The following is a 19,983-nucleotide window of genomic DNA, read 5'->3' on the forward strand; positions in this document are numbered from 1 at the left end:
CCAGAAGTGCTTCCAAAGCACCAAACACCGAAGGGCTTCTAAAGCCCCAAACACAGAAGGCTACAACCCCCCAAGCACAGAAGAGCTTCTAAAGCCACAGAAGGGGAAGCAGGGGAGCCACAACGGAAAAAGCAGGGGAGCTGAACACATACAAGTCACAAGTGCACACTGCACTAACACTGACCTGGCCCTATAGCAATGTAGCAAAAGCAAACGTTGCAAAGGCCCTGAAGGAAAGAACACCACTTCCTTATCAAGGCCCTCCCAGATGATGTCACACTCCCTAGACCCAGGCCTACAGCACACTGAAACCCTGAGAGGCCCAACCCACACCAATGCAGCACCGTGAAGCACTTGAAGCCAGTACACCCAAAGAGAGGTAGAGCTAACTCAGGCCACACATACAGCTGTAGTAAAGTGAAACAATTAGAGTCATGCTGCTGGAAGCTGCCAGCATAGAGAGAGAGAGCTAGCTCAGAAAGGACAGATAAAAGAAACAGAAGCCAGCTAAGAAGCTGACCCCCAGGAAAAAGTTAAGTTTGAGAGGGGTTCTGACCACAATCATAACAATAGTGCCAAGGCAGTGTGACCATATTTTCAGCAGCACTATCTCAGTAAATGCTGCTGAAAATTTGAGTACGACTCAGCAAGTGGGACTTACACCTGCTCTGAGACAGGTGAAAATGACTGTAGCCTTTAGTGAGATATGGTTAAACACTTCAAACTAATACTTTGTTTCTATCATCGGGCTATAAACTCCATTTTTTTACTTTTTGTCTTTTTATGTGCATTTATACAAACATTATTATGCCTCCAATTAGAAAGAAAAGCCAGCACTTAACGCTCACAAAGTCCTACGGGGCCACCGTTTCACCCCTGTTGAGGCTTCTTCAGGAACTAGTGCTTAAGGATCAAGACACCAGGTAACATCTAGGAAGAGAAAAGACTCCTTGATATTTGAACACAAATGATTCAAAAACACTTAACTTTTTGATTTCAGCTCAAACAATCTGCTGGAACACCCACATGTTCTCAACTCTTTCACTTGAAAATGGCGCTGACACGTCAGATACAGACTCTGCATGTTTAAATACTCAGACATGATTATCTAATTTGCATGAAAACACCCTCCATAGGGCTGAATAAGATGGAAATTGCACTTTCAAAAAAATGAAATCTCAACATTTGATGTATTAGTAAAACGCATGCCAGTCCATAGTGCTGTTTAAACCTTAGGGGTTCTAAACTGTTCAGACGAAAAATCCACTTAGCTTCACAGCTTTGTAATATTAACTTCCGGTCCCCTCCTCGACTGAGAGGTTCAATCCTGTCAACTGCACAACATTTAAGGTCTTCAAAAACGTGTTGCATCCTCACGCAATGATCTACTACAGGCTCTTTGCAAACTGCTCTCCTAATATTCGAACGATGTTCAAGCAATCTCACTTTTACTTAGGATAACCAACTCCGCTGCTAAGGTGGGACTCATTACCATGAGATAAGAGATTCCTCAACTGCCCCATTCCCACAGTGCCAGTTATGTATTTTTTGCCTCCAGGAAGACCTATACTGTCAGCAAATTGTTCAATTTTGGAACCACTTTCTTCCTTTGTTGACACATTTTTGAAACCAGAAGTCTCTAAAGGAGCTTCATACTTAAAGGATACCACACAGATTTTACTGAAGTTGAGTAAAGTCGACATCCAACAACAGAAAAACAGGATCTTGATGGTCACTTTAGATGTGTGTTCCTTATACACATCGATTCCACAGGACGAAGCTCTTCAGGTTGTAAAAGAAACGCTGGATTCAAGAGCAAGACCTCATTTCATACCCACTGATTTCATCATGGCATTAACTAAAATAGCATTAACGGAGAACTATTTTTTATTCAATGGAACATTTTATCTTCAAACAAGCGGTGTGGCAATGGGCGCATGCTTCGTCCCTTCTATTGCCAATCTTTATATGACAAAGTTTGATGAAGAATGGATAGATCATTCGCCATTTAAAGAACGTATATTACAATGGTGGAGATACATTGACAATGTGTTTATGTTGTGGAGTGGCACATCTGATGAGTTGTCCCAATTTATGAGCTGGCTGAACACCTGTAATTTCAACATTCAGTTTACAGAACAACATTCTTTTAAAATGATTAACTATTTGGATGTTGAGGTTTCATTAAGATGTCATGGCTTCCAGACTAGGATTTTTGAAAAGAACACTGATAGAAACACCTTTTTACATAATTCCAGCTGTCACCTAGCATATTTTAAAAATAGTCTTCCATTTTCGCAAATGCTTAGGGCACGTAGAATCTGATCAGACCCATGACATGTTCAAAAAGCAATCTAAAAACACAATGAACAAATTAAAAGACAGACGTTATTCACGCAGGATTTTAAAGTCTGCATACAAAAGAGCCAAGTATAATAACAGGGAACTTTTGTTATCAAGTACTAATATCAGAGTTGAGAAACACGATGTTTTCACTATGGTGAAGAAATACATGGCGGCAAGTCTCAAGATTGCGAATATAGTCAGAAGGCGTTGGGATATTGTTCAATCTATTCCCATGTTTAAGGAGAAGAATTTAAGAATTGCATACATTAGAGGAATGAATGTAAAAGAGAAGTTGAGCCCCGCAGATATACCAATTAAACCTCGGAAAAAAGTGAATCAAATTACGGGACATTTTAAATGTGGGACCTGTCAGATTTGACGCATCACCAATCAGACGAAGATTTTTAGAGATGATGTCAATCATAAAACTTTTGCTTTAAGACACTTCAGCAATTGTTTATCTGACTATGTTGTGTAGATAATCACTTGTCCATGTTTGAAAATTTACGTGGGAATGACAACTCGTCAATTAAAACTGAGATTGCTTGAACATCGTTCGAATATTAGGAGAGTAGTTCACAAACAGTCTCTAGTAGATAATTGCATGAGGATGCAACACGTTTTTGAAGACCTTAAATGTTGTGCAGTTGACAGGATTGAACCTCTCAGTCGAGGAGGGGACCGGAAGTTAATGTTACAACGCTGTGAAGCTAAGTGGATTTTTCATCTGAACAGTTTAGAACCCTTAGGTTTAAACAGCACTATGGACTGGCATGCGTTTTACTAATACATCAGATGTTGAGATTTCATTTTTTGAAAGTGCAATTTCCATCTTGTTCAGCCCTATGGGGGGTGTTTTCATGCAAATTAGATAATCACATCTGAGTATTTAAAAATCCAGAGTCGGCGTCTGACGTGTCAGTGCCATTTTCTGAAAGAATTGAGTAAACTTGTGGGTGTTCCAGCAGAATGTTTGAGCGGAAATCAAAAAGTTAAGGGTTTTTGAATCATTTGTGTTCAAATATCAAGGAGTCTTTTCTCTTCCTACATGTTATCTGGTGTCTGGATCCTTAAGCACTAGTTCCTGAAGAAGCCTCAACAGGGGTGAAACGGTGGCCCCGTAGGACTTTGTAAGAGTCAAGTGCTGGCTTTTCTTTCTAATTGGAGGAGTTAATAATGTTTGTATAAATGCACATAAAAAGACAAAGTAAAAAACGGAGTTTTTAGCCCGATGACAGAAACAAAGTATTGGTTTGAAGTGTTTAACCATATCTCACTAAAGGCTACAGTCCTTTAGTTTCTGAGGGCTTTTCTCCTAAAAAAAGGTTTCTTTCAGCAATTTTGAATGTCACATGCTAATGCTTGTTTTTGTTTAGTATTAGATTACTTATCTTTTGATGTATTTTTTCATATTGCTGACAAGTGAAAATGACCCACCTAAGACCGAGCAAATGTGTATATTTTATAACACAAGCAAAATTTTGCAACTCTGTCCTAGTTCTGCCCAATCTCTCTCCCTTGCCATACCTAAGCACATAACATGTAACAATATGTCATGTGCCTGTAGTGAATACTTTTATGCATATAAACCACAGAAATTTTATAAGCACCTATGTGAACACGTGAAATGTTATTCTACATATTTACGTTGCATATAAAGTATCCCCAAGTCTAGTGATAAAAAAAAACAATGCAGAGACCATCTACAGCCACTATAGCATCATGCCTTCTTCATTCAAGTCCTATAGATCAGGACTTTTTCCAGCTTTCCATCATTTTGTTTAACCCCACAAAACAGGGGGTTAGCAGTACCACCCTCTGAATGTCTCAAAGCAATTGAAGGGCTTACTTTCCAAACCCTCTAAGTCCAATGCAACTAATATGGACTAAGCAGGTTTTACAAATAAGCCCTTCAACTAGGTTTCTGGATTTCATCTATGAATATGCACGTGATGCAGTTACATGCAACAGAAACAGTTTAAGACCTGAGTGCTTTGTGACAAAACAGAAGTTTCCTGTTCCTGCCAAAGTAAGTTTATGGGTTTGGGCAAAAAAGGTGTCCTTCATGGCAGCAGATCATACTAAAGTACCCCTCTAATAAAAAGGCGCTTAATCTACATTAGGGTAAAATCCTCTTTATGACAACAGTCCAAAGTTATCTGGAGTCTTCAAACCCCAATAGCTTGATCAGTTAACTTTCTCCTAATTGCCCCATATGACACAAAATCAAAGAACAGATACAAAAGGTGCCATGTAGTCACAAGGATCTGGAGGTGTGACACCTGTGAACTTTGAATTGTATTATTATACACATAAAATATGAACACATCATTTTTTAACCAATGGAAGTTAGAAAGTATTATACAAAAGGGGTCAAGAATGTCTGGGGGCAAAATAGCTTTCTGAAAATGTGATAGAATGGAGAGAAATTTAGCATGAACATAAACCAGTGACATATTTCAAAAATGCTTGGGATAGACACAAAGGATCCCTAAACAGAAAGAGGATAGTATCAAAACAAAACTTAACACATCAACAGCTATAAGTTCATTTATGATGGGCAGGAGAAGTGCTTAGATAGCAGCTCCAGCAGTGGAGAAATAGGCCAACGCCAGATGGACTTCTATGGTCTGTGTCCCTGTACATGGCAAGATAGATCAGGAAGGGCTGGAATAGGCTTCGATGGTAACTCCAATAGTTGGGAAATAGGGCCAGTGCAGGGTAAACTTAAGGTATGAACTCTGAAAATGGCAAGGACAGATCAGGATCAAGCAGGTGTATTCTATACCACATTCATATTGTATGTTATGAGTGTGGGTGCTGCAAATAGGAGGGAAAATGTGAGATACAAATGTAACAAATAAATATCTCAGTAGGTGAGGGGAAGACATCATAAAGTGGAACTTAGTGAGTAAAATGTTGTAATACTATGGGATTGTTGGTTCAATAACAATTTGATAATGAATGTGACTGTTGGGCAGACTGGATAGACTCTAACCATGCAAATTTATTATGCTTTCATGTTGCCCAGTAAGAGAACGATCACAAAAATGGGCCCAATCAGACTGTGGATTCCAGAGAAATTAGACCGACCCCCCCCCCCCCCCCTCCAGCAAAATGGCACAATGCATTTCTATGGAAGAAGGAGTTCTAGCTTCTGTAGCATAGGTACATACAGTAAAACACAACAGTTAGGGAACTATCCCTTTCTGTCTCTCCCTGTTCCCTACTCTCCCAACCTACTCCGCAAACTACCCCATCCCCAAAATATCCCCCTTTACACACTTCCCTCACAACACCCCACAATTGCCCTGCCACTCTGCAAACTGTCTACACGCCCAAAACAACCCTAAGTGCCCAAACATCCAACAAACTACTGCCACCCCCATAAACAATGATGCAAATATGGACTATCAGCATCTGGATCCTGGAAGAAAGGAATTGGATTGGATAGTGTCCATGATAGGAAATTATGTTAGTTGGATGTGGGATAAACTTTTGAAAGTTGATAAGAAATCCCAGAGACTGAAGAATGATTGTTTTCTTCAGGACAGTTATAGCCTGTGACTCAGAGTCACTGGAAGCCAGTCATCCAGGTACAAGCATACCAGATGCCCTTGTATGTGAAGGTGGGCATCCACCACCATAAGGCACTTTGAAAATATCTTGGGGGCCAATGAGAGGCTAAAGGGGAAGCATTTGTACTGGAAATGGGTCTGTAATAATACAGCTTATGAATCTGAGATGTTATCCATCCCAGATTATGTAAAGGACCCATGCTATCTGTCATGATCTACTAGGCTGGAATAATAAACTGAACTTGATAACACACAGGCAGGGTCTAGAGACTCTTTACAGCACTGTGTTTCTCTAGTAGTGCGATAGAAATGATTAGTAGTAGTAGTAGTAGTAGTAAAAATAAAGACTGTTGCTTAAATTGAACAGGAGCCATTTGTTTAGACTGAGCCCTCTTTGTCTTTGTTTTTGGAACAAGGTAGAGAAAGCCTTAAACACCCAGAGGAATTAAATCTTTTAGTAAGATGGAATAGCTTTAATGTTGGGATTCTAATGAATTAGATCCTTTGGTGGTGAAAAAAATGTCCAAACAAAAAGAGAAAGTGGTTCAAGTGAGGACTTCCTAAAATTAAAAAGACATTGTAGGAATCTTGAAAGACAGTGGAACAAAAATCAGTCAGCAGAAAACTGATTATTATGGAGATCAGCAATTAATTGCTATAAATTCAAGATTCCACTGCCTATTGACAAATGCCCAAACTACATGATGCAAACCCCACCAGACTGGTTCATCGAGTACTTCACCAAACACATCACATACATGTTTGAAAGAGGTCAATTTCCAACAGACAAAGGCGATATAGTACTCACACCTATCCCCAAAAACACTACCAGTAAGATCAGCAGATGCAGATAGAGGATACTGAGAGACAGTGTGGATAGTAATCGGTGTGCTTTTTAATGAGGTCAGCGACCTCTTTCACTTTTTGTCCAAGTAAGTTGTCCCCTCGGCAGGGCACATCTGTCAACATTTCTTGAACAGCCTGTTCCAGGTCAGAGACACACAGCCATGAGAGTCTGCAAATCCCGACACCCATTCCAGAGAGTCTGGATGCAATATCAAAAGTGTCATAAGCACCAATGGCCTAATAATGCAGACATTCCATTTGCTTATTGGCCAACTGGTGAAGCTCGGTGGCCTGTTCCACAGGGACAGTATCTGCCAGATTAAGTGTACTATTAACTAGAGACTCCAAGTAAAGGCTCATGTAGATCTGGTAGGATTGGATGTGGGTAACGAGCATCGAGGCCTGAAATGTTTTCCTCCCAAATGAGTCTAAGGTTCTGGCCTCTCACTCTGGGGGCACTGACGCACGAGACTAAGAGCTCTTAGCTCGTTTAAGAGCAAATCTGACTACCATAGAGTGAATCCGGGAGACTTCTGGATACAATATTGCTTATCCAGCCTCTTAGGTGATACCTGCACTGAGAAGGGAGATTCCCAGTTACTTATCAGTACATCTTTAAGGATAGGGTGCAATGGTAGAGTGACCCCCTCCTTGGGAGGAGATTTTAAAGCCTAAGACAGATAACAACTCTGCCCTGGGCTCCTCCTCTGTCTCCAACTTAAAAGGGATGGCCGCAGCCATCTCCCTGACAAAACCAGTAAAAGAGAGCTCCTCTGGAAGAGATTTTCATCTCTTTGAGGAGGTGAGGGATCAAAAAAGATACCATATAACTCCTCCTCTGAGAAGTAATGTGGATCGTCATCTGATTACCATGAGTGGTTCCAGTCAGACTCCCCTTTCTCTTGAGAATCAGGAGACTGGGTATGCACGGATCGCAATCTAGTGGAACGATGTCCATGCTCCGAGGAGCATCAAGTTGCAGCCCTTCTCTCAGACTGTGGGGAAGCTTCCTCCCCTGTCAAAGGGGGTATTGTCTGCTCAGGCCTCGGCTCCGACACCCTATGAGGTGCCAGTGTCGATGTTCTGGGAACCAGCATTGGTGGAGCCTCAGAGAGGGCCTGGGGCTGTTCCGCTATGGGTGCAAGCATCCTCAATGTGAAAATGGAAACTCCCTGCAGCAACTGCACCAGCTCCTCTTGGATCATGCTCCGGAACTGCTCATCGAGGGTGGGCGTCAGCAAAGGCATGGGAGCCAGGATGGAGAGTCTGTGAAGTCATTGGTGCTGAACCAGTGATTAGGACCTGGCCGCTTGATGACTGGTGAACCGGCACCTCTTCCAAGGAAGGGGAGCGCTCCTCTCAATGCTGATACTTCTTGGGTATCAGAGAATCCGATGCCCCTGTGCTCCCGGCGTGACAAATACAGAAAAACACAAACCTCCGCACAGGTAACGCCAAAGCAAACAGTCACAGTGAAGGAGACAAAATAGATGATAAAACTTCTACTGGACTCAAACAGTTTATTACTAAAACCTGGACTCGACACGAGTCGTGTTTCAGCCACTCCAGCCTGCCTCAGGCGTCCCTAAAACTGTACAAAACACATACTTTGTAAAAAAAAAAAAAAAGTGAGCATATTGGCAAACATCTAGATCAATTAAACCCCATTAAAAGTGAGTCAAAATGCAAAGCAAAGACACAGACTAATTACATTTAAATTAATAGAGTCTAAAATAAAATACATGTATACAAAATAGAAAAATAATCAGTATCTCAGTTTACATACAATCAAATGCGTATACAAAAATAATATCTTATATATATATATATATATATATATATATATATATAAGAATATCTTTTATATATAAAAAGGGTAAACAAATGAACAATAATTAGTATTTCAGAATGACATTGGTGCACAACAATAATATGTTTATACATAAAAATCAAGGGGACAAATTAAAAATAAGGAAAAGCAAGGATTCATACCATGCATATTTACAACATAAGAAAGCAAAATAACATTCTGAGTATGACTCATAATGAAAGTATATTCCTTATTAAAATAAAAATAATTTTAATTAGAATTTTAATTTTAAAAGGTGGTCTACTAAAAATCTTTTTTTAATTAAAAGTCACTAATGAACTATGGAGTCTATAGCTAAAATGTATAATACTGTACCTGTATATTATTTCTATGGCAATTCCTGAAAGAGGAAACGGTCCTCAAAAGTGTGTGACTAACGAACAGAAAAGAAAAATATAAATATATATATATATATATATATATATATATATATATACACAAAGCTGTATTTGAAAAACAAAATACCAAATACAAGGATGTGTTTGAAACAACAGATAGCGACCAAGAGCAACATGAGTCAATGAAAAAGCTGGAGGCCAATAAACGCACCAATGTTAATTGCACAGACAACAACGGGTTGCAAAGTCCTCAAATTCCAGACAAACTCGTGTCGTTTGTTTAAACTAGAGATATAAGGAATGATAACCTAGAACGAACAAAGGCATCTAAAGTCAGTGTCAACAGTGGAAATAAAAAGGGCGGGAAACGTCCGTTAAAATAGTTACAGCGCTAGAACGAAGTATACATTACTGGCAAAAGTGACTCAGATTGATGTGAATGTGCCAGTGGTTTAACAGCAATGTGATTATAAATTGCCAGGTAACACCCAGTCAAGCATGGTGGCAAAATATCACCGGCAAAATGAAAACAGCAAAATAAAAGCGATTGCAGCGAAATTCAGAACCTCAGGGGTTCTGACCAAGAGAAAACAGAATGGATATGGTAGAAAATATAATGGATATGGTAAAAAAATACAACCCCATGATATGGTACTCACATAAATATCTTAATAGAAGCTAGAGCAGCCTGAACGGTGCATCCGAGTATATAACTCACCAGAATAAAACTATCATTCAAAAATCTCCTTGACACGAAACTGCGTCGTCACAGCAAAACAAACACCATCTCAAAACGTCAAACCTGTATGGGTGGACGTGGCTGCTAAATATACCGTCATTTTAATGTATGCAGTGACGTTGCTTAGTACAACGGGTACGAACAGCATGTCTCTAAGAAGTGTAATTAACATCACTACAGACGTAGGGGCAAAATAAAATTGATAAAACACCATAATGCCTTGCAGATGACTGACTTCTATCTAAATATGCCGTCATTATGATGAATGTAAAAAAGTGATTAGCGGGAGGAGATTGATGAGCATATTTTAATAAGTGCACCAATGTCATTCTGAAATACCAATTATTGTTCATTTATTTACCTTTTTTATATATAAAAGATATTCTTTTTTTATATATAAAAGATATTCTTTTTGTATACGCATTTGGATTGTATGTAAACGTTACTCTGAGATACAGATTATTTTTCTATTTTGTATATATGTATTTTATTTTAGACTATTAATTTAAACGTAATTAGTCTGCTTTGCATTTTGACTCACTTTTAATGGGGTTTAATTGATCTAGATGTTTGCCAATATGCTCACTTTTTTTCTTTACAAAGTATGTGTTTTGTACTGTTTTAGGGACTCCTGAGGCAGGCCGGAGTGGCCGAAACATGACTCGCGTCGTCCAGGTTTTAGTAATAAACTTTTGCTGTGAACTGAGTCCAGTAGAAGTTTTTTCATCATCTATTTTGTCTCCTTCGCTGTGACTGCCTGTGCTCCTGGCACCATGCATTGAGGAGGGCTGATGCTTATGCTTCCTGGGCTTCCCCCGATGCATAAAGACTCTATCCCCTGATGCTGCCGCCAAATCCAATCATCTCCATGGTGTCGGGTCCAATGTCCAAAGCATGTTTTACATAAGGAAAGTAATTTATAAAATTTACATTTATAAAATTATCTCCATGGTCTTCAAATGAAAAATATATTGAAGATACAGAAGCAGACATCCTACTAAAATCATCCCAGGAGCAAATTAGAAAAATCATCCATGAAATTGTCAAGAGCTTTAGACTAACATCTAAAGACCTGGAGACCCAGGACTAGTTATCAGATAAGTGTTTCTGTTCAAACAAATTATTAAGTCATCAAAAGTTTTTTTGGACATTAACATTTTTTTTTTAAGTCACTAATATTGAACAAATAGCAACAAATAGTATGTGCAGTGATTGAAAATTCATAAGACATTTACAGGAATTGTCTTGTCCAGGTCTCTTTTTTTTGTCTGAGCACATTATAAAATTCTAACAAAGTTCAAACAATCCAAACAATGAACCATAAACTTTTTTTTGTTTTACACACAGTGCTGTTATGTTATATCAGGTCCATATCTTCAGGGTCAGCAGTAAGTAAACTGTTAATATGTCTTTAGTATACAGAAAAAATATTAAGGGAATTAGGAAAACAAAAAAAAGCATCATTCACCTTTCTTTTTCAAGAAATAAAGCAGAAAGATATGAAAAGACTATACTCTTTAAAGAATAAAAATACAATACATGCAAATGTGTGACTATAATGACATACCCCTTGCGTCTGCAGAAGCAGAGGTGTGATACGACGCTTTTCCCATTCATTTGGGCGTGGCTCAGGTGTGGATTCCATGAAACTGCGCTTGAGCTCACTAATGCTAGCCTGATGTTTCAATAGGTCATCCTGTGTCTTACCCAGATCCTAGCAATGTGCAATGTGAAAAGTAGGACTAAGCTTGATAACAAACCAAATTCTTTATATTAAAAAACAAAGGGAAAAAAGACAAGAAAGATGCAGTCTTTTCAGCCATATTTTTCTCTCAGCACTTTTAATGATGTGCTAAAAAACATCCAATCTACCTTCAAAGGATATATTCTTTGTTTTATAACTCAAAATCAAATCTAAGAACTTCCTTTCAAGACACTGACAACTTCTTATAAATTTAAATGGATATATGCTTTACTAGTTGTTAATGTTCACAAGGAAAGAACATTAAATTGGAAAAAAAAATAATTTTCAGGCCTATCAAAGGGCCCCTTTTTTACTATACCGTGCTAGTGATTCCCGCACAGCAAATGTGACGAAGCCCATTCGAACTGAATGGGCTGAGTCACATTTGCTACGCCAGAAATCACTAGCGCGGCTTAGTAAAAGAGGCCCAAAATGTTTTATTTGTGATTTTACTAAGATCAAGGCCACACTAAAAATATTGACAATTTATTCTGTAAAAGAATTCTGTCAACTAGAGGAGGAGTTTGAAAAATATTCTACTATTTCTCAGCTGTAAAATAAAAATGTGAGATCCACATTTTTCTGTTAACAATTGTTTATTTTTACTGATTCTGGTTGAGTAATTAGCATGGCAAGAGACAAGGCATATTTCTTGAACTTATACAGAGCAATGTTAAGCAATATTTAATATTTAGCAAATTAGAACTTGACAAATTCCAGTTAAAGCAGCAAAAAGCAAAACAAAAAAAACCCAAAAAGCATTAGTCATGTTACAAAAACCTTGAAATGTTCATGTTAATGAACATTCTCAGAAAATACAAGAAAATATATTCAGTTGTGACATAGGGAATCCCTTATAGCCCCTCTGTGATACAGATTATTAAGAAAATATTTCTGAGTGTCATAATAATTAGGTCTTTGTTCAATTATTTCATTAGGAAATATTTCAAAGGATTTTGCACTGCTTTATCAATGGTGTTCCAGAAAGAGCAAAAGAAAAACAATGGCAAGTGAAATTGAGTTGAGGGTCTATTTACTAACTTGCGGCATTGGTAATGTATTATTGCACGCATTATTAGATAATAGGCCCTATTAGAAAATAATTGGAGACATGATAAATAATGTGCCCTACAACTTAGAAAACAAGCATCTTATTTAGATAAATGGACAAAGGAGCAAAGATATATTTTATAATCGATAGTTTAACATACTCAATTTACAGGGCTACTATTCCCAGTTGTCACTTTGAGAATTCTGGTGCATACAGTCTTTAAATGTAACATTTTTATAGGAGACGACTAGGATTCACATCATGCATGCTCAAGTTGTCCTTCTCTCATGCAGGCCATGCATTGTGTCTACAAAAACAGCCTGCGAGTGAATGCCTGCACACATTCCTTGCAGACTAGCACAGCCCATGAGAACAGAAAGTATATATCTAAGATTATACGAACCTCCAACATTAAATTGCTATGTCTGACATAAATATTTTCCCCTTCTATTCTCAAAGACTTGCTCTGAAATCAAAATTAAACAAATGAACTTAAAGCAAGCAATGAGAAAACGAACCGATAGTTTGGAGCAAGTAGAAGAAAAACAAATTATAAAGATCAGGAAAAGTACCCAATTAGAAGAAAATCCAAGCTAAAATCTGCCCTAAAAACAAACACTACAGATGGCAAGCATCACCACAACTGATTGATAAACACAAATAGATCAACACCTTTGCTTCTCGTGTTTTCTCCTCTTCTTTTGCCGTCTATAAGCAGACATGTAAAGTCATGAAAAAAAAAAAGTTATTAATATGGACTTGACAGCGTGTCTTAAATAAAAAGATACTTACCTGTAGCAGGTATTCTCTGAGGACAGCAGGCCTTATATTCTCACAAATGGGTAACGCGACCCATGTTGCCCAGTCTGGCGCTTCTAACAAGCTTAAAAGAGCCTTTGTGGAGCACAAGCCATGCTCCACTGCACATGCTTGAGTGCCTTCTCGCCTGCCGCGAGAGTGCGGTTCCCAAAGTACAATACTAAAAAGCCAACAAGACCCGGGAGACACCTTCAGAAAGATGCAAGGAAGCAAATTCTAAACTCTCAACATAGAGACCATGAGGGCCAGAGACTGGAGATTGGGACAAAGAAGAGATCCCTCGTTCTGCATGATGAGGGTCGAAAAACAATCTCCATGGTTCTTTGGAAGATAACTCCAGAAGAACAGGGAACCAGATCAGTCAAGGCCAGTAAGGAATGATCAGAATTATGGTCCCGCAGTCTTGCTTGAGTTTCAGCAAAGTCTTCACCATGAGGGGTATGGAAGGCTAGACATACAGAAGTCCTGTCCCCAACATGAAGGAAGAAAGCATGCGACACTAGTCTGTCGTGGGTCCGTTGACTGGAACAGAACTGAAGGACTTTGTGATTGATGTGAATGGCAAAAAGATCCCCTGAGGGGGTGCACCACGCTCAGATCTCTCAGGCAATGCCCATGTCGAGAGACCACTCGTGCAGTTGCATGATCCTGCTGTCAGCCAGGCAGTTGTTTTTTTTTTACCTACCAGATAAGTGGCGAGGAGCATACCATGCTGAACAGCCCAATGCCACATCTGAATGACCTCCTGACACAGTGGGTGTGAATCGGTGCCCCCCGCTTGTTGATGTAATACATCACAAACTGGATGTCTGTTTGAATTAGTACAATTTGAAGAGAAAGCCAATCTCTGAAAGTCTTTAGAGCATTCCAAATTGCCTGGAGCTCCAGGAGATTGATCTGGAGATCTGCTTCCTGGGCAGACCAAGCACCTTGAGTGTGAAACTCATCTACATGAACCACCCACCACAGGCGAGACGCATCTGTCAACACTTTTCATGGCTGAGGAATTTGGAATGGAAACCCCAGAGTCAAATTAGATCGAGTTGTCCACCACATGAGGGAGCTAGCCAGCTCCAGGGACACTGGAAAACATCTTCCAGATTCCCTGTGGCTTGGTACCACTGTGAAGCTAGGTTTCCCACTGGGCAGGTCTCATGTGAATATGTGTCAAGGGCGTCACAAACTGTTGACGCCATGTGGCCCAACAAGCTCATTTGCTGAGCCGTGACCTGATGAGAGGATCAAACTCCAGAAGCCAGTGCGAATACAACACCGCTCTCAGCACTCAGAGAAAGGATCGAATCTTCTGCGTATCAAGCAGGGCTCCAATGAATTTCAATTTCTGTACAGGGTGGAGATGGGGTAGTTTAAAATGAACCCTAGGAGCTCACACACCCAAATAGTCCTCCACATGGACTCCTGAGCACCATCCTTCAAAGTGCTCACCAGCCCTTATCATCCAGATAAGGGAACACATGGACTCCCAGTCTACATAGTGATGCTGCGACTACCACTAGACATTGGTAAATACCATAGGAGCTGACATGACGCCAAAAGGCAATACACGGTACTAGAAGTGCTATGTTCCCAGACAGAACTGGAGATACTTCCTGTGAGCTGGAAGTATCAGGATGTGAGCGTAAGCATCGTTCAAGTACACAGAGCACAGTCAATCATTTTTCTGAATCATGGGGAGAAGGGTGCCCAGGGAAACCATCCTGAACTTTTCTTTGAATAGGAATTGGTTCATGGCCCTTAGGTATTGGATGGGATGCACCCCCCGTCTTCTTTTGCAGAAGGAAGTACCTGGAATAGAATGCCCATGCCCTTCTTCTCCTGGTGGAACAGGCTCGACTGAATGGCATTCACAAAGTCTGAGAGTTCCTCTGCAAGTACCTGCTCGTGCTGAGAGCTGAAGTAATGAGCTCTCTCGGTGGGCAATCTGGTGGTCTTTGTCACCAATACAGGGCATAAGCGAGGCAGACTTTTTGAAGAACCCACTGGTTGGAGGTTACAAAAAGCCACCTTCAGTGGAAAAAGCTTCAGTCTACCCCCGACCAGCAAGTTGTCCAGGACAAACACCTTTACAGCTATTACGCTCACCCCTTTCTTTGACTGGGGAGCTACTCAGGCCTTAGGCACACGCTGTTGATAGGAACGAGAACTTTGGGGTTGAGTCTGCTGAAGCGGATAAGAGGTAGCGTACCTATGACTCTGTGAGTAGTAGGCACCCTTCCTCGACTTCCCAAAATACCTCCTACAGGAGGCAGCAGATGCAGAGTCACCTGGCGAGAGAGAGAATGGATGGTATCAGTGTGTTTCTTGATTTGGTAAGTGACCTCCTCAATCTTCTCTACCAAAAGGTTATTCCATCAGTATGGGGCATCTGCCAACCTCTGCTGAACCATCAGTTTCAAGTCAGAGACATGCAGCCATGCCAGTCTGTACATCGCTATACTTTGAGCAGAGATCCTGGAAGCCACATCAAAAGTGTTGTAGGTGCTCCTGATCAAGAACTTATGACATGCTTTCTGCTGGTTGTCCAACTGGCGAAGTGATTAGGCCTGCTCTGGTGGTGAGAATCTGCCAAATCTAGCAACTTGCACACCGAGTCCCACAAGTACATGCTTCTGAACAGCTGTTAGGATTGAATACGGGACATGAGCATACGCCCAAAAGAGTCCAACGTTCTAGCTTCCCTGCCTGGGGATGCCAAAGCATAGTCTCTAGAGCCCTTAATCTTTATGAGGGCAGATTAACCACCAGGGAATGATGAGGCAGCTGCGGCTTATCAAACCCTCTGGTACTGTGAATCCAGTATATAATGTCAGGTTTTTTTTTTTTTTTTTTGGGGGGGGGGGGGGGGAGTACTGGGACATCCTGCAAGAACTCATGAACTGGGACCGTCACAGCCTCTCTTGGAGGGAATTCATAGTCCAGGAACTTGAGCATCTTAGCTCTGGTCTCATCCTCCACTTCTAAATGAAATGGAATAGCAGCTGCCATTTCCTTGACAACAAATGGGAAGGAAAGGCTCTCTAGGGGAGACTTTCTCCTTTCCTATAGAGGGGTCAGATGGTACCTCATAAGACTCCTCCTCCGAGAAGTATCTAGGGTCATCACCTGACTCCCAAGAGCACTCTTCATTGGTGTCGGTCTAGACCGCCTATGGAGAAGAGTCAAATCGAGCCTGCCTCGTCAGCGGCATTGAGCAAGTGATTCCCGCATCGACTCTGGTGAAGCTTCCTTCACCGACATTGAAGGAGTGCCGACATGGGTGGCAGTCGACGCCAGGGCCAAAAGTGACACCAGCATCGGAGACTGTACAGCAGGCTGAGGGCCAAGTGGGGTCAGAACTACAGGCATGGCTGGTGCAAGCACCGTGAAGGCTGATGCACTCTGTTGTTTAAAGCCAGGCAGCAGCTCATGGAGCAAGGCCCAGATGCGCTCAACAAGGGCCAATACTGAAAAAGGCTGGAGAGTCGCCTCAGAAACAATCTGCTCATAGACCTCCACAATGGCACCTCTTGTATGGAGGGGGAGCGGTCCTCCCAGCATCGATGCTTCATGGGTGCCGAATCCCTTGGCACAGTGCATCAAAGAGGATTGATGTCGATGCTGCTTGATGTCGATCATCACAGCTCCCTGGTGTCTCGGAGGCAGGTCCAATGCAGGTCAGTTCCAAGGGCCCTGCATAGCAGTTGGAATCGAGGCAGGTAGAAACCCACTCGATGCACAACTGCTTCCGGTGTCAACAGGTCTAGCAGCCATAGGTACCGATACTCCCGATGCCGTCTATCACTGATGATTCTAACCAGGCTCCAAAAATCTTCTCATGCTGAGCCTCTATGGATATGTGGGTCCTTTTCTTCGTACGAACACACAGGACACAGTTGGAAGGGCTATGGTCAGGCCCCAGACACTGAAGACAAGAATGGGTGTTTGTACAACAGATGGTCCAATTGCACTGGGTACAGCACTTAAAGTCACTGGGAACTTTCGTGGACACGGAAGGAAAAACTTCCGTGGCTAAATCAAATGACTCGATGGTGCCAAAAAGGGGCTAAGCACCAGAGAAAAATGAAGCGAGAACCTGGAGTCAAGGCCTAAAAGTAGCCTGATGACACAGAAAAGACACTTAAAACATGTGCAAAATTAACTAAAGACAATAAAAGGATTGGGAAAAAAAGTTCTGAAACACAGGAAAATCACAGCAAAGCAAAAAACTAGCCAAAAGGCACTTAAAAGCTCAACCAGATGGAGCTGTGAGGAGCAAGAAAAAAAAAATCACATCCTGTCCTCACTGCTGTAAAAGAACTGTGGGAACTGCACTCACGGCAGCAGGAAGGCACTTGCACATGCGTAGTGGAGCATGGCTCATGCTCCAAAAAACTCTTAAGCTTGTTACAAGAGCCGGACTAGGCAATGTGGGTCACGTTACCCAATTGTGAGAAATATGGCCTGCTTGTCCTTGGAGAACGAAATTTTCCCACTAACACTAAACCATGTGTGTTTACAGACCTTATTTTTTAAAGCATTAGATGCTGCTGCTGCTACAGTGAAGTCAATTTGGTCTTCCTTCACCTAATGTGTTGCTAGCAAAGGAAATGAAAAATGTGACTCATTTTCTCTAGGATCTTCTAGTATCATAGCTGTATTCAGTAAGGTGAAGTTAAGAGAACTGGATTCAGCCTCTGATAAGCTATATTGAGTAAAAATCTGGTCTAGTGCTAAACTTGACTATGATACTGAAAGTGAGAGGATGAGGTATGACAAATGTCTAAAACGAGTGTTTTAATTACCTCTTGTTTTAACTGCTAAGGACACTGCGTTTCAGCAACTAAAATTCACACTCAAATTTAAAGAGAACCACTGAAAGATCCAAGTCTAACTAAATGGCCAATCTACGTTATGCTGTATTACTGTGAAAAAAAAAAGTCTTGAACATAGACAGGTGGAAGCACAATAGCCCATTTCTAATTTCCAGTGCTTCTCCAAAGTGCCAACATGAAACTCGTAACATTTTTTAATAGAGATGATTTAAATTACAACCTCCCTGCATACGTATGAACCAACTGTAATAAGTTCATACAGGATTTTACTACATCATATAAAGCATAGCAATATAATCAAACTTCTGCATGCAAATTACTACTATTCCACCACGTGGTGAATTTTTGCTCTTATCACTTTGCCCTCATAGAAACAGTACAATCTCATTCCTAGGAGGAAAAACAATCAAGATTCAGGATACTTTGATTAAAAGTGATGTGCTCAAACTTGTTACAAGTTTGTCTTTAGAATACAAACCCAAGCAGAAATATTTTGTATTAAAATCTTACAAGGAAAAAATGTCTTACTTGATAAATTTCTTTCCATTAGTAGCAACAGATCAGTCCTTAAAATATGTCCCACTACCAGCAGGTGGAGAAAGCTGAGGTCTGAGATGAAAGAGAGAGAGAGAGAGAGAGAGAGAAGTCGTTGACTCAGTCAGCCAGTATTTCACTAATCAAGCAGGAAGAGAAATACCTTCTTCCTCACATACTCTTGGAATCAATAACTGCAACCCCAGAACTTGAATGTGAAGAACAAATCTAAACAGAGAAACAGACCAGGTCGGGAAGACTGGACTCATCTGTTGCTGTTAATGGAAAGAAAATTAAATAATCAGGTAAGACATAACTTTTACTTCCATTGAATCTAGCAACTGATGAGTCTTTAAAGTGTAGAATGTAGCAAGGCAGTCCTGAGGAAGGGTGGGGCTCAGAAACCACCGCAAGGAGACGCCCCCAAAGGAAGCATCTGACCTTGCTGATAAACGCTTTTAGAAGGTATGCATTGACAACCAGGCTGTCGCTCAGGAAATTTCACTGGGGGAAAGGCAAGTGATTCCACCCAAGACAGTGTGACTACCCATGTAGAGTTTGCCCAGAGGGACACAGGCAGGGTCCTGCCTGATGGGACATAAGTGGAAGAAATGGCCTCTTAAGCCAATGTGCAATGGACGCCTGTGAAGTCGAAGCACCCCTATTTGGGCCCGAAAAAAGCACAAATGATCAGAGACCAGCAAAACTCATTGGTGACTTCCAGGCAGCGGAGACGCAAACTATGTATATCCCAGAGCCCAAAGGGACAGAAAGTCCTTGCCCTAATTCTCCAGACAAAAGGCCGGAAAAGCGGTTGGTTCAGATGGAAGGGAAACGACTTTAGGCAGGAATGATGGAACTTGTACTGGTGGGATATGCCTGCCGCTGTAAAACAGAAAAGAATCTCTGCAAGAGAACCTGGAACTCCAAAATCCTCCTATGCAAGGAAATGGCAACCAAGACGACCGTCTTCTGCGTGAGGTCTTTCACTGTAGCTTTCCGCAGAGGCTCAAAGGGGGCCTTCTGGAGTACTTTCAAAACAAAGTTGAGATTTCAGTAGGGATAAGGCACATACAGCGGGGGCTTGGGATGTACTACTCCTTAAGAAATTCACTATGTCCGGATGAGAAGCCAAGGAGGAGTGAAGAAAGTACCCCCTGAAACAAGTCAACACCACAACCTGTACCTGCAAGTGTTAAAGGCAAGACCCTTCTTGAAACCCTCCTGCAGGAAAGCCAAGTTCTGAGGCAGGGAATACTGAAAAGGAGAAATAGCTCTCGCCAAAC

The 19,983-nt window shown here is 41.0% G+C and overlaps 1 protein-coding gene across 9 annotated transcripts in view; it reads right to left on the reverse strand.

The window, feature by feature from the left end:
* Nucleotides 1-19,983, reverse strand: part of EPB41L2 (erythrocyte membrane protein band 4.1 like 2) — a 503,144-nt gene that overhangs the window by 59,799 nt on the left and 423,362 nt on the right. For 5 of the 9 annotated variants that reach the window (XM_030196539.1, XM_030196537.1, XM_030196533.1 and 2 more), the window contains exons 13-14: nt 12,916-12,978; nt 11,285-11,431 (exon numbers count right to left, since the gene is read on the reverse strand). The exons of 2 other annotated variants lie outside the window; for them this stretch is intronic. In XM_030196539.1, coding sequence (XP_030052399.1) covers nt 11,285-11,431; nt 12,916-12,978 — 210 coding nt within the window. Of the gene's footprint in view, nt 1-11,284; nt 11,432-12,915; nt 12,979-13,184; nt 13,221-19,983 lie in introns of all 9 variants that reach the window. 2 more of the 9 variants (XM_030196538.1, XM_030196540.1) reach the window with 2 other exon arrangements.

This window comes from Microcaecilia unicolor, chromosome 3 (assembly GCF_901765095.1).
Source record: "Microcaecilia unicolor chromosome 3, aMicUni1.1, whole genome shotgun sequence".
NCBI classification, from domain to species: domain Eukaryota; kingdom Metazoa; phylum Chordata; class Amphibia; order Gymnophiona; family Siphonopidae; genus Microcaecilia; species Microcaecilia unicolor.